This window comes from Rhinolophus sinicus, chromosome X (assembly GCF_036562045.2).
Source record: "Rhinolophus sinicus isolate RSC01 chromosome X, ASM3656204v1, whole genome shotgun sequence".
Taxonomy (NCBI): Eukaryota; Metazoa; Chordata; class Mammalia; order Chiroptera; family Rhinolophidae; genus Rhinolophus; species Rhinolophus sinicus.
Window position 1 is genome coordinate 8,352,506 of NC_133768.1, and position 15,773 is coordinate 8,368,278.

The following is a 15,773-nucleotide window of genomic DNA, read 5'->3' on the forward strand; positions in this document are numbered from 1 at the left end:
CTTTACCCCATGGGAAATCACAATCCCCTGGGAAAATCACAGCAAAGGTAATTGTGGGCACATAGAAGATACAACTAGCTCTGCAGCTCGCACAGTAGAGACATTTGGTGAGGGTCTCTATGCTCAGCAGTCTACCATTTTTTGATCACCTCTTTAGTAGTGTTTGCTTCCTATCAGCATTTCTACCTACAGTGGAGCCTGGATTTTGCCCCAGGTTTCGAATTATTTTTATTTACACAAAAAGCTTTGAGAAACAGTTCTAGCATATCACCTCTTCAACTGAACACTGCCAGCAAGAAGAACGTAGACACAGGATAGTTGTATTTCCTGTCTAGGGTTGTTACATAAATACCCAAGCACAATTTCCTTGACCACCAGGTTGCCCCCCCTTTTTTTTAAATCAACATTTAAATCACAAACCAAAGGAAGCTGCAGTGTTAGCCTACCAAGAATATCATTTTCTTGATTTCATTGAGTTGTTTACTTGGGTTTTACATTGCCTAAGGGACAATGGTGAGGGACCGCTTTATAAGGAAGCCATATAATTGAGCAATTTTGAGGCGTCAGGACACTCTTTTATCAGACTATTGTTCACATTTTCTTAAACCATCAGCTATTCCTCATATTCCTCATTCTACGATATTGTTTCCAAAATACATAAACAAAGCCTTTCTCAATTGTGTTATCAGAAATTAACTGAAACATGAGAGAAAAAAAACCGCACTAAAGAAAACATGAATATGCATTGCTCTCTCATAGAACCCTTGGGCTTTAAACACTTAATTTACAATATAATGAGGTTAAGCCACATTACCTACACTAACCTGCTTTACTGATTGTGGCAGAACAGTCACTTCCTTTCATTTTATTTTAGACCAGAGATCAGCAAATTTTTCCTGTAAAGGGCCAGATGCTAAACATTTGAGACTCTGTCAGACATATGGGCTGTCACAACTTCTAAACTCTGCCATTGTCATGTAAAAGCAGCCACAGATAATATGTAAATGAATAAGCATGGCTGTGTTCCCATAAGACTTTATTTACAAAAACAGGTGGTGAGCTGGGTTTGGCCAGTGGGCCAGTTTGCTAACCCCTGCCTTAGACCATTTGTATTAAAATACAATCAAAATAATATTACCTGAGCTTAACATATTACCTGATATATAAATAGTACTCTGTTCATGTGTTTTGAATAGATGAAAAGTTCATGCAGGCCATTAGGTGTTGCTTAATTTCTCCACCATGCTCTCCACATTTGTTTCCTGATTCTGCTGTTGGGCCATTAACAGACTAGAAAGTCTGATCCAAGAGCCTATGCCAAGAGTGGCCTTTGACCAGTCAGAAACATTCCATGGGTGCCTCCAGGGGCAATCTAAGGCTCACAGGGAAAACTACTGATAGATATGAATCCTCCCACTGAAAGACCTCCTGAGTTCTACCACTAAGCATTTCTCTAGGTTCTTCAAAAGTCCCTTTTTAAAATATCTTAAGTTTAGGAATGGTAACAAATGAAGCTCATCAGTCATCTTATATGGTTAATGGAAATCTTATTAGTTTTTAGTTTGTGTGTCTCCTGGCTGAATGGATATAGAGGAGGGAGGAGCTACAAGATGTGAGGAGCTGAGGTCCCTGAATAACTGCATGGAGCAGAGTCCACTCTCCCGACTCCCATGGTTAACCTGTACTGGATGGTACCTGAGTAAGAAAGAAACTATTATAGTGTTAAGGCACCAAGTAGTTAGTCTACCTCAACAAACACAAGTATATACCATGCTTCCCCGAAAATAAGACCTAGCCGTACCATCAGCAATAATGCGTCTTTTGGAGCAAAAACTAATATAAGACCCAGTATTATATTATATTATATTATATTATATTATATTATATTATATTATATTATGACCCAGTCTTATATTATAGTAAAATAAAACCAGGTCTTATATTAATTTTTGCTCCAGAAGACGCATTAGAGCTGATAGTCCAGCTAGGTCTTATTTTTGGGGAAACATGGTAGTAGAGAAGTTAGCCTTTAGTTTGTCACATGTGCTGTAAATTTCTATTTATTTGTTTGTTGGCAACACAGATGATTCTGTTTTTTGTGTGTAGTAAAATGTTTCAGTCTCTTCATGATTTATTTGGTGGTGCTTTCCCCAATGTAAAATATACATAAATATCCAGCTATGTTTTGTCTTGGTGCATTTATAGTTTCATTTTTTCAATCTTCAAATCTTTCTTCCATATCACTTTATTTTGATGTAAGGAGCAATGTCCGAATCCAGCTTTTTCTCCTCAACGGTCGCCTCACTGTTGCAAACACAATAATAATCCATCATCCTCCCCTGACAAGAAATGTAATACTTATCATGTCATAAATTCTCATATGTATGTTAGTTCATTTCTGAACTCTGTTGTCTCCCATTGATCTGCCTATCATGAAGCAGTACAATACACTTTTAATTGCTTTAGTTTTATGACATTTTAATAAATGGATAGAGATAATTTTCATTTGACTTTTTTTCATATTTTCCCCTTCCTACTCTAACATAATTATTTGCCCAGATGATGTGTAGATCAATTTAGTGATATTACAGAGACAAGTTCTGTTGATAAGTTTTTTGGAATCACATTCAGTTTGTAGATCATTAATTACATAACCAACATCCTTATTTTATTGATTTTTCTTATTCCAGAAAAATGTAAGTCTTTTACATTTATTCCTAACTTCTCTTCTTACCCAACTTGGATTCTATGGTCTGGGATTACAATCATTCCCTTGGATACTGTAATTAGTTCCCTATTACTGCTGTAACAAATTATTACAAATTTAGTGGCTTAAACAACTCAAATTTATTATTTGACATTTCTGGAGGTCACAAGTCTGAAATGGTCTCACTGGGCTAAAATCAAGGTGTCAGCGGGGTTGCAGTCTTTTTTAGAAGCTCTAGGGAGGATCTGTTCCCTTGCCTTTGCAGCTTCTAGAGGGCGCCAGCAGTCCTTGGCTTGTGACCCTTTCCTCCATCTTCAAAGCCAACAACATTGCATCTCTCTGACCACTCCTCCATAATCATATCTCTCTCTGACTACAGCTGGGAAAGTTTCTCTGCTTTTAAGTGCCCACATGGTTCGTGTGGGCCCTCCCAGATAATCCAGGACAGTCTCACTTCCTCAAGGACTTGAACTGATCACATCTGCAAAGTTCCTATTGGCATGCGAGGTAACATTCACAGGTTCCAGTGACATCTCTGGGAGGCTATTATTCTGCCTACTACAGATATACTCTCCACTGCCACATCTCTCTCTACCATCTTTAAACTCAACTAGAAAATCCTAACTCTAGTGAGAGGACATTTGGATTAACCAGGGCTGGGGAATTTGAAGTACAAAACGGTGTGTTTTACTTTACCAGTGTTTAACTGTCAGGATGTTCCATTTGCAATTTAAACCCCCAGCTACTAACCTCAAATGAACCTTTTGGACTGTCCTGTAATCCTGAAACATTGCTGCTGGTCTATCAGTTCCCTTCTCTTCCACTCTGCTCCTCTTTCCTCAAACCTCCAGGACCTCCTTGCCACCCTCACTCCTAGTATATGAAATTGCTGCCTGTTTCACTGAGAGTGGAAAGCGATTTCACATGTTCTGCCATCATCTTGTAAGCTACCTGCATCTGCGCCCATATAACCCATGGCCACCTATTACTATAGCACAAGAGGCAGTCAAAGTCTCGACTTGTGCTCTGGATCCCACCCCTGCAGTCCGCTCTAGGAAATCACCCCAGGAATTTCCCAATGCCCCAATCTCCAGTTCTTTACTCTCTATGGTGAATCACAGAAGCTGATGATCTGTTATAATATCATTCATCTGAGCCCTGGTGGCACCAGTCTCACAGAGGGAGAGAGTTCTCCAAACAGATACCCATAATTAAAATACTCCAATCGTCCTCAAGTGGCAAAGAACAGAAATGTGAGCTTGAGTGTGTTTCCATTTTCATTACACCCATTGTCTCATTAGGCATGGTATCATTTCTTTGGGTTCTAGGCCCTGGCTGCTGTTTTTATTTCCCTGAGTAATTAATTCACACAGTGAATCCGACCCTGTTTGAAACCTCCACTTGGGGATTTGCATGGAACCAAGTGGCCACCCTCGGAGCAAAGTTGCCATTATAGCACTCAGCACTGGCCGTGCACTTGAAGGATCTTGGTAAATACAGAGGGTGCCAAAAAAAAAATATATATATATACACATACTAAGAAAGGAAAAAAACTGTATTAAAATTGTAATACCATGAATGACGCTAGCATTCATTTGATTAACGCCATCTTTTGAGCGAACATCATACTACGCATTGCCGCTGTAATTCAATTCAACTTCGAAAAGTAATACATAGATAACATCTCTTAAAATGTGTATATTTTTTTGGCTCCTGCCCCTCTGTATTTGATGTCTATAATCATCTGCCCCAAAATATTAGCTTCAGAACTCTTGGGTGATACCTGTTTTTTACCACCTAGCCACACAATCCTTTCTCTCCTTCATAAGTAAGAAATTATTTGTAAATCATTAGTTCCCATTTTGATAGAAAATATCAAGATAACTCCTGTAGCCTGAACATCTTTCAATCTCCTGACAGAGCAAATCTTCTCCCGAATGTGCTAGGGACCACATAGTCAAAGAAATAAGCGATGAAGACAGAACTTCTAGCAGTCAAATTTTACAAAACTGTTTCGCAAAGGTTGTTTATTTAGTGGACTCTTTAAAAAGCCAAAACGAAGAGAAACATCAAATTAACCAGATTTAAAAACAAGCTACAAAGAATATTTGTTCCCTGATATCTTATCTGATGTACAGCCAACCAAGGTTTCACATAACTTTTCAAAATCATCATTCCCATCATGACGAATTAGGTTTGTCAACAACATTTCTATTTTTTTAAGAAACTGAAAGAACATCTGTGCTTGTAAAAGGGAGCTAGGACTCTTGGGCCGCACCTGGGCCACCTTGTAAGTTAACGGGGAGCGGAGGGCAGGCCTCATCTCCACCCTACAACCAAACCCAGACAAAGTGAGGCGACGAGTCTGTCCTAGGGAGAAGCAGTAACCGGCCGAATAGTGATTAGTACTCATTTGTCACCAATTGCAAAAGTGGTTTTCTTCTTAATTAAGCTGAGGGTCTCTGTATGTTAGATAAACATGAAAAGATATAACAGGGGTAGGGATTTCCTCCAGGGAGGAACTGGCTGTGCTTGTGGTGACAAGCAGATGTGCCTGGCCCTGCAGCCCCTTGCCCTCATCTACCTCTCCCTTTTCCTGAACTCCTTCATACCTCCAGCAGAGTCCCAGATTCCAGCTTAAAGAATATAAGCAACCCTAACAGTCGCCATCTGATAAGAACCTCTGTGTGGTCAGTGTTTTTGTGCTACTCTTTTTTGTCAACAAAACAGAGCCTCCTACTGCAGAGGCGAACTACCCAAGTTCATGCTTGCGGGGAGTGATGAGACAAGTCCTCAAACCCTGCTTTGCAGACTCCGAAGCCCTTTCCATGAGCCACAGATGAGCCAAGAAAAGAGCATCACCCCCAGCACGGTTGTGGACAGACTGTGAGTACGCGTCCGTTTGTATATCAAGGCTGCTCAACCACTGCACGTGGGCACTTGGGGCCTGACAATGCTTGTTGTGGGGGACCGTCCCATGTACTGGAGGATGTTTAACAGCATCCTGGCTTCTACCCACTAGATGTCACCTGCATCCTTCCTTAAACTGTGACAACGACAAGTGTTGCCAGACATTGCCAGATTTCACCTGGGGGTGGGGGACAAAACCATCCCTGGTTGAGAACCACCTATCTATGTGTGTATGTGTATATATGAGATGTGGGTTATGCTATGGATAAATATTCATGACGCATCCCCTCAACTTCCTAATCAAAGAAAACAAGGTAGAAGTTCTGCAGATACTGAACTCCTGCAAAGCAATCTCTAGCCTTTAGATGCTTGCTATCCCTCTCCTGCTTTCCTTGCAATTTCAGGCACACCAGCCAATGTTGCTTTTAAAGGCTGGTTTACTCAATTTGTATAACACCGTAGCTTTTCATTCTCAGACTACCTTTCTGCTACACACTAATATAAACTGTAAAGTACCCTTGCACTTCAGATAGTAAACCTTCAGAAACAGACTTTTACAGATTAAAGGATTTCAAATACAGGCTTCTCCTCTTTACCAGAATCAGGATCTGGGTTTGTGAAACCTCCGATGACGGGGCCTGTGCTGGCTCCAGTGTCATAGGGGTGAACCCGCCGCAGAGACATGCCAGGTGAAGGACTGGACCAAAATGAGTTAACATTGGTATCATCCCTGATTCTGGGTTTGCAGAAAGCCAAATGACAAGTTTAACAGATTGTTAAAACATTCTTTTCAACTGGTTATTTTGAAATCCTGTTGAGATAGACACGGTTTTAATTGTAACCCTTGAAGTTGACCTTTCTGAAGCTTCTTTTGAATTGGTTGTTCTGAAGCCATGTAGACTGCTGAGATACACACGGCTTTCCTTTTTAATGCCCCCAGTTGACCTTCCCTTTAAGTAAACATATTAGTTGGCATGTAAGTTGTCCCACTTGAACATGTCTTTCAAAATGGACATGAATGCCCGCCAACAATTAAGAACTGCAGTTTCCTTCCTGTGTTACTGTTAGGTGTGAGATGAGTTCGCAGCTTGTGGCTATGGCAGAGCAGATGTTTGACTTGCAGTGTTCCCTGATGGAATGACAGACAGGGCCTTACCTTTGGGAATGGTGATCTGACAACTCAGGTCACAGTCCTGCTGCAACTGATAAAACGCCACTTCCTGCAGCCGGGCTCGCTCCAGCTCTGAGAGACTCTGGATGGGGACTGACCTCAGCCGCACGCTGCGGCCCGACATGCTGTTCCAGGTGAAATCACCCTGCAGACAAAGGGGAAAAACAGCCAGTTACACAGTTCATGGACATCTCCCAAACCTCATCCTCTCTCTTAGTCAGGAATAAAGTCAAGCAAACATCATCTTTTTGTTCCCAAACTGTGTCTAAATCCCTAAAGTCCAACCCACTCTTTACTTAACAATGGATTTTCTCAGTTGCAAACATCAAAATCGCGAGTACTTGCTGGGTCACCCGGTCCCATAGAGTGATGCATACACAGGCCAAAGAAAACTCTGTGGAAAGATGTTTTGAGGGTCCTACTTCCTCTTCTCATGGGAACACATGGAAACTTTTGGGTTTTTTAGCTCAGTAACAGGAAAAACTGCTGCTAACTGCCATCATGTACACTAGACATAAGAGGGACACTATGTATTGATAGCTTACCATGTATCAGTGACGGTGCCAAGGGCTTTTTAGTTATTCCCTTCATCAACCTTATGAGGTGGCCACCATTTCTAACCCTATTTAATATAATATTCAATACTATAATAACATTACCTAATATAGTCCAGTATATGATATATAACATATTATTACAATAGGTATATACTTATGATACACTATTATAATATATACAGATACTCCTTGACTTACAGTGGGGTTACATCCCAATAAACCCAATGTAAGTTGAAAATATTGTTAAGTCGAAACAGCATTTAATACACTTAACCTATGGAACATCATAGCTTAGCCTAGCCCACCTGAAATGTGGTCAGAACACAATATCCAAAAACACTGTAAACACAGTACACTGTAGAGTGACGGTTCCCTGATGGAATGCAGTGACGGTTCCCTCATAGATTGCATGGCTGACTGGGAGCTGTGGCTCACTGCCTCTGCTCAGCATCACGAAAGAGTGTCGTACTGCATATCATATGCCCAGGAAAAGACCAAACTTCAAAATTCAAAGTATGGTTTCTGCAAAATGTGTACCACTTTCGCACCATCCTCAAATCAAAAAATCCTAAGTCAAACCATCCTAAGTCAGGGACTGTCCGTACTTATGATACATTATATCAATATCATAGTAATATATAGTAGATGTAAACATAATATAGATGAAATTGAAGTTTGGGGAGGTTAAGTAATTCCCCCCTAAATCATGAAACTTACAAGATTTGGAACCAACCAAGACCCAAGCTAAAAAAAGTATGCCCTTAAACTCTATGCTAAATTGTAACTGCTGAGTTTCTCCTTACAGCACTCTAATGAGCTATTGCGATCACAGTAAGTACACAGATATGATCAATAAGAACTACATATAGCCCAAATTCACTGTTAAATCCAAACCCCCAAAGTGATAGTATTAAGAGGTAGGGCCTTTTGGGAGGTGATCAGGTCATGAGGGTGGAGGTCTCATGAACGGGATTTAATGTCCTTATAAAAGAGACCCCACAGAGCTCCCCTGCCAGGACACAGCAAGACAATGGCCATCTATGCACCAGGAAGCAGGCTTTCACCAGACAGTGAATCTGCCAACTCTTTGACCTCGGACTCCCCAGTCCCTTGAACTGTGAGAAATAAATTTCTGTTCTTTTCAAGCTAAAAAAAATATTATTCCATATGAAAGAATCAAAGCAAAGATTCGCACATTCCTGAGTACACTTGTGTGTATGAGACACACCCTGGATGCCCATGAGAGTGAATGGCGCCACCCTTATGCAGACAGTGAGGAAGTGATGGCCTGAGAAATAATGCTTCATAATCCTCTGAAACCCAACATCCCCTTACTGAGGAGGACTTCTTGTGAATTACAGATACCAGCCAGGGCACCACAGCTTTGCAGAGGTACCTATGGTTTCATCAACAATCAAGAAAAGTTCCAGAAGAAAGGAACAGTGCCGATGCCCACAGGCACTGCCAAGGACTTGCCATGGCTGCCTGGGACACTTAAGGAATCTCCTAAGACTTCACCATCCTCATAAGTCACCTTAAAGAAGGGAGACAGAAAGACTGGCCTCAGCAACTATTAAGATTCTGTTGTCCCTGCAGGCAGAAAATTCCTGCCTAGAATGTTCATTGCAAAGAGTGAATGGCGCTATGCTAAAGCTTAGATATGTTTTCCTCTTTATCTGGGATTTCCTTTATGTATTTATTCATTTACCAAATGGAGATATTATAGTCTAGTAGGGGCAGAAAATAAACAAGGTTAGTAAGGGGCATAGTGTGTTAAATAATGATAACTGCTAGGGAGGGAACACAAAGCCAAGAGGGATGCACAGCTTCAGAGAGAGTGGCCAGGAAAGACCTCACGGAGAAGGCCACGTCTGAGCAGGAGTTAAAGGGAGTGAGGACTTTTTGTTTGTTTGTTTTCACATGTATGAATTTGCATCTGGAGGAAGCTTACCGGGAGCCCAGGAGGGGCTCCGGGAGCCTGGCAGGGGAACAGCTCTGGGATGGGGAGTGAGTGAGCAAATCTAGCCAAAGTAGGTAGGCTGCAGTCACTTTTGGTGAACTGAAGAGAATTCTTCCAAGTCTAGTGCATTTTGGATTTCTTCTTCTTTTTTTTTTTTTTTTTGGTGTAACTGGATTAAGCACAAGTTTTGACAGTTAGAGGTTGGGGACTCAGGCCTTGGCATATCCTCATCACACCCTTTTAGCTTAGGGCACCACAAGGTACCATATCAGTGAGTTGCCTTTTCTTCCACCAGATGGGAAGTCCCAGATGACTCGATGGCTTCTAGATATGAAGCTTAGGTATCTAAGGGAGCCAACTGCTTTTTGAAGTATCAAAATGGAATTACACACTTGTTTTTTAAAAGCATTTACAAATGTGACCTCCAATGGGCTCAGTTATCTACGTAGCAGGGCTTGGCTATCTTTTTCTGTAAAAGGCCAGACAGTAAATATTTTAGGCTTTATGAGCCACATGGTCTCAGTAGAAAGGAATTACTCAATTTTGCCTCTGTGGCATGAAAGCAGCCACAGACAATACATAAATGAATCAGTATGGTGGTGTTCCAATAAAACTTCATTTACTATAAAAGGTGGAAGGCTGGATTTGGCCAGTAGGCTATAGTTTGCAAACCTCTGAACCATAGCTTATGACTGAAACAAAGCAATCCCTAGAAGGTGTATTTTATTTTTATTTGTTATGTACTCCTGGTTAATTCATTCAAACACAATTTAATGAGCACCTAATACATACTAAGAAGAGTACTAGGCTTGAGATGATCAACATGACAACACTGTCCTGTCCTAAAGGAGTTAAACTTCGGTAGAAAGAACATATGCCAGCCATAAAATACTGAGATTGTAATACTAGAAGTAAGAACCAAATACAATGGGGTACCCGGGAGAAAAGGCTTTGACATCTATCTGGGGGATCAAGAAAGGCGTTATGGAGAAGACGGTGTTTCAGTGGAGACTTAAAAGTTGAGTAAGAGGTGTACAGGTTTGCCCAGGAGAAATGCAACATTGGAAAAAACAGTGGTTGCCAAGGCAAATGAATTTGAGAGAACAGGCTTGTTTTGGGAAACAGGAGGCTGGAAGGAGAAAAACAGCAGGAGGCAAAGCAATGCAAAAGTCAGGGCCAGATCCTGGAGGGCTTTCTCTGTAGGTATTGCAAAGTAGATTGGATTTTACTGAGTAGGTGATGGCTAGCCATCCAGGAACCTCCAGGAAGAGAAGAACGTGCTCAGATTTGCATACAGGAAAGAATACTGGAGACACATTTCTGAAGGAATTGAGGGAGGGAACAAGTCAAAGATACAGAGATCAGAAAAGATGTAGGGCTAAGTAAGATGATGATTAAAATTTGAACAGACAGGGAGACACTTGGAACCACATAGATGCTCGGGGCCAAATTGGATGCATTGGTGGGGGTGGGGAAGGCATAACTGAGGATAACTTACATAGCTAGCTTGAGCAACTGGGAGGATGGTACACTAAGCACCAAGATAAGGAAAAGCAGAAGGGAATTAGGTTTGGACGGGGAAGAAGGAAGAAGGAAGATGTTCAAGTTGTGAGATTCTGAAAGCGATATTTTATTTTTAAAAAGTAAATAGATAAAACACATTCCCAAATCTGGCAAAACAGAACCTGGCTGGTTTACACTTTTCTTGAGCCTTCATTTTCATCTCCCAACTAGAACAGTTCCAATGAAATCAAGTAATATATAGTTTTTGAAGCTGTTCACAAATGACTACACTTAGCGTGCCAAAAGGTGAAGTGTGATGCTTTAAATTTCTCTGCGTCCATTATATATTACAGCCTGTGATTCTTAATTTCTTAGATTTTTGTAACTTCTGTAGGAAATTTGGAATTGTTAGCCAAAAGAGAGAAAAGTCTTGGTCTATTTGTAACGACTTGAATTTATGAAGTTACTTTCTCCTAAGACTAGTTCTTTTAGCTGCTCATGGCTCCATAGAGGGCTACAGTCAAATGCCAGAAAGACTGTGGCACTTTCTTGAAAGCGGGGCAGCTGCATTGGTCAGGCCTTGGAAGAGTCATTTCAAAAAAGGAGGTACTACTGTTTCCAGAGGCTCTTAAACACATCTTTACCCCATGGCTGAAAAAACAATTTTTCCTGGGAGAGGTTTCCGACTAATAAACAAAGAGGGACTTCACAGGTGTCTCCCAAGGTGCCTATTATGAAATGGGCGGCATCTTAAATAACATTGATATCATTTAGTTACAGTTTTGATTATGAGGAATGAACCAACTCGTCTCGTAATCCATTACATACCACAAACATGATTAATTGAAGCCTAAAAAATGCATACAGACCTGTATGGGTTGTTCCAGTTCATCACCCTCCCCTCCCTCAGCCCCCTACCCTCCATCATCTCATTGTCTTTTGCTACCTGCCAATCAGCAGTAATGAATACATCAAATAATCTGCATCTTCTCCAATTCCCAATTCTTTCATCGTTCCCAATCTATATTTCCACGACTGTGATTTTTAATAGGATTTGTTTTCGAATTAAGTACATGAAATTTCAACAGGTTTTTTTTAAAGCTGGAAATATGCTAGGTCCATTACTGGGAAATTACAGAATTAACACAGGTAGCACATTGGCTAAAACCATATTCATTCATAGTATCTAGGGATAAAGCCAGGACGCATCAGTGACTACTCTAAATGACACAGAGCAATGTTCTCCATTTTAATTTTTATTCTTAATAGAATATAGACATTTGGAGACTCAAGAGGCCTAATTTCAGAGCCAAGTACAGAGTCAAGTAAATGTCACAACACATTGGCTAGGAAACACTGCACACACTATGTCTTAAAACTAGAGTTGTGTTGCTTTTAAGACGTGATAATTTGGCATTGGCTCACAATGAATTACTTGTTCTAATGCATCCACCTTCCTGATTTCAATCCGTATCATCTTTTAAAATTAATTTGTTTAAAGAACCCTTCCTCAGAATATTTACCCAATATCTACCCAAATTATTACAGGGTTTGAATCAGAGTGTTCATAATAAAGAACCTAAAGCCTAAAATAATCTTGTTTCTCTTCCTACCTCATCACCTCTCTATTTGAGTTCCTACTGCTGAGGACGGAGTCCCCACGGGAACTACACAGAGTGTTGGGGGAGTCACTGAGCAAATCCATGAAGTCTCCACATCTCTTCAGTTGTCTCTTCTGAGAGTTCCCAGGGGTCACATTGTTTATGTGCTTAAAATATTTTTTCTTTTAGATGATGAAAATTGTCAAATATATGCAAAGGAAGAGATGAGACTAATAAACCCCCAGAGGTTCTGATTCACTTTTCAGGTGTGCAATTGGACATCCATATGTTTTAGTTTCCTGACTGATTGTCCCATGCAGCCAGGATTGAGAACTACTGAGGGCTGATCAGATTCAGGTTTGACTTTGCGCTCCATCATTGAGTTTGGTTGTAGTCAAGTCTGCGGTTCCTAGAAAATTCAAGGAGTTCTCCACCACCAAAGAAAGATGCAAATCCACCACAAGACATAAGGCGATTTCTATGATAGTCACAATAGTGAAAGTGCTACTTTTTGAAACAAAAGGTTAGCTTTTTAATAAAATGTATTGGATGACATTGGTTAACAAAATTATATAGGTTTGAAGTGTACATTTCTATAATATGTCATCTATGTATCGAAACTGTGTGTTCACCACCCAAAGTCAATTCTCCTTCCATCAGCATATACTCATATTTGACCTCCTTTAACCTTTTCTACCTCCCAAGACACCCACGAATAAGCATGTCCTGCCTTCTTTTATTGAACAAATGTAGTGATGCCATAATCCTTATTCATTTACCTAACAACAACAAACAATGACTCAAACCTGCCTGTGCTCTTAGCCACTGCAATATCCTGGCTGGTGGCTGCAAGTTTGACAGAGGCCCTTCTGCCTGCATTTTGTTCTGCAGAGGTAGACAGTTACTGGATAGAAGGTATAATAACACCTTCTGGAAGAATAATAACCGCTGGCCCAAAGATGGCCGAGCCCTAATGCCCAGGACCTGTGACTGTGTTACTTCACCTGGCAAAAGGAACTTTGTGCATGTGATTAAATGAAAAGATCCTGAGGTATGGAGAGTCTTCTGGATTATCCCGATGAGTCCAACCTAATCACAAGAGGGAGGCAGGGGTGGCAGTCAGAGAAGGAAATGTGACCGCAGAAGCAGAGGTGAGAGTGAGGAGAGAGGAGAGAGAGGAAGAGAGGGAGAGAGATTCGAAGATGCTAGGCCGCTCAGTTTAAAGGTGGAGGAAGGAGCCATGAGCCAAGAAATGCAGGCAGTTTCAAAAAGCTGGAAAAAGCACAGCACCAATTCTCTGCAGAGCCTCCAGAAGGAATGAAGCCTTTGATATTAGCCCAGTGAGACCTAGGTCAGACTTCTGACCTCCAGAACTGTAAGATGTTAAATCTGTGATGTTTTCTAAGTTGGTGGGAACTTGTTGCATCAGCGATAGGAAATTCATAAAGAAAGGATAGCAGGGAGCATTAGAAAAGGAGGTCGGTGGGGTGTACGGATTGAGCTCAGATGAGAGCGTGCTGCCAGACACTTCAGAAAGGCAGTCTGCATCTCCCATCAGATTCTTATCGCCCAACTGCCTGGTACTAAGAAGGTGCTTCATCCTACAGGTATCACTACCAACGATTTGAGCTGGAGAGGTTCCAAGATTGGAATTCCGGCAGCACTTTCCCCATAAAATAGAATTATATAGATAGTTACATATAGCACATATTTTAGGCTTGTGGGTCACACAGTCTCTCTTGCAACTACTCAGCTCTGCCAATGCAGCCCCAAAGCAGCCACAAGCAATATGAAAGCAAAAGTTACAATAAAAGTTTACTCATGGCACTAAAATACGAATCTCATGTAATTTTCATGTCACAAAGTATTATTATTCTTTTGGCTTATTTCAACCATTTGAAAATGTAAAAACCATTCCTAGCTTGCCGGCCATACAAAAACAAGCAGTAGGCTGGATTTGGCTCACTGGCTGTATAGGTTTTTTTGACTCCTGATATAAAGAGATTGGGGTCATTTAGTACGCTACACATATTTAGTTAGCCTCTATTATCGTGTGCCAGAGACCCAGACCTAGGACCCTGTACCATGAGCTATATGTGTTAGCTAGATTCATGAGGGCAAGAACCTTGTCTGGTTTATTTACCTTGGTGTTCCCAGTATCCAAGTCAGTACCTGGCACTTAATTATCGCTAAATAAATATTTGGCAATCAAGGAACTAAATGAATCAGGTACATCATGAGTTCAATAGGAAATTGAAAACTAACCGATAAGTGAATTCTGTAAAGCAATAGGATACAAATTTAATATCCAGAAATCAGTTGCATTTTTATACATCAATAAATGAACTGTCAGAAAGAGAAATTAAGAAAACAATAAATAAATAAATAAACCCACGCCTACATAGTCAATTAATCTGTGACAAAGAAAGCAAGAATATACCCTGCTATTGGGAAAACTGGACAGATACATGCAAAACAAAGAAACTGGACCACCTTCATACTCCATATACAAAAATAAACTCAAAATGGATTAAAGACTTAAATGTAAGACCCCAAACCATAAAACTCCTAGAAGAAAACAGGCAGTAAACTCTCTGACATTGCTCTGAGTAATATTTTTTTTCTGATATATCTCCTCAAGCAAGGGAAACAAAAGAAAAACAAACAAATGGGACTACATGGAGCTAAAAAAATTTTTTCATAGCAAAGGAAACCATTAACAAAATGAAAAGACAACCTATTGAATTGGAGGAGATATTTACCAATGATACATCTGATAAGGGGTTAATATCCAAAATTTATTAAAAAAAAACTCATGCAACCAAACACCAAAAAAAAAAAAAAAAAAAAAAAAAATCCGATTAAGAAATGGGCAGAGGACCTGAACAGACATTTGTCGAAAGAGGACATATAGATGGCCAATAGACATATAAAAAAAGATGCTCAACATCACTAATCATCAGAGAAATGCAAATAAAAACCACAATGAGATAGCACCTCATACCTGTCAGAATGGCTATCATCAACAAGACAAATAGTAACAAGTGTTGGAGAGGCTGTGGAGAAAAGGGAACCCTTGTGTACTGTTGGTTGTAAATTGTACAGCCATTATGGAAAACAGTATGGAGGTCCCTCAAAAAATTAAGAAAAGAACTACCTTGACCCAGCAATTCCAATCCTGGTTATTTACCCCAAACAATCCAAAACACTCATCCAAAAAGATATCTGCACCTCTATGTTCATTGCAGTGTTATTTACCATGGCCAAGATATGGAAGCAGCTCAAATGTCCATCAGTAGACGACAGGATAAGGAAAATGTAGTGCCTACATACAATGGAGTATTACTCGGCCATAAAGAAGAAT

General features: G+C 40.4%; 1 protein-coding gene across 4 annotated transcripts in view; it reads right to left on the bottom strand.

Annotated features, from left to right (window-relative positions):
- The window catches only part of ARHGAP6 (Rho GTPase activating protein 6), a 463,010-nt gene that overhangs the window by 73,122 nt on the left and 374,115 nt on the right, over positions 1–15,773 (bottom strand). For all 4 annotated transcript variants that reach the window (XM_019746346.2, XM_019746348.2, XM_074323559.1 and 1 more), the window contains exon 2: positions 6,774–6,933. In XM_019746346.2, the coding sequence (XP_019601905.2) occupies positions 6,774–6,933 (160 nt within the window). The remainder of the gene's footprint in view (positions 1–6,773; positions 6,934–15,773) is intronic.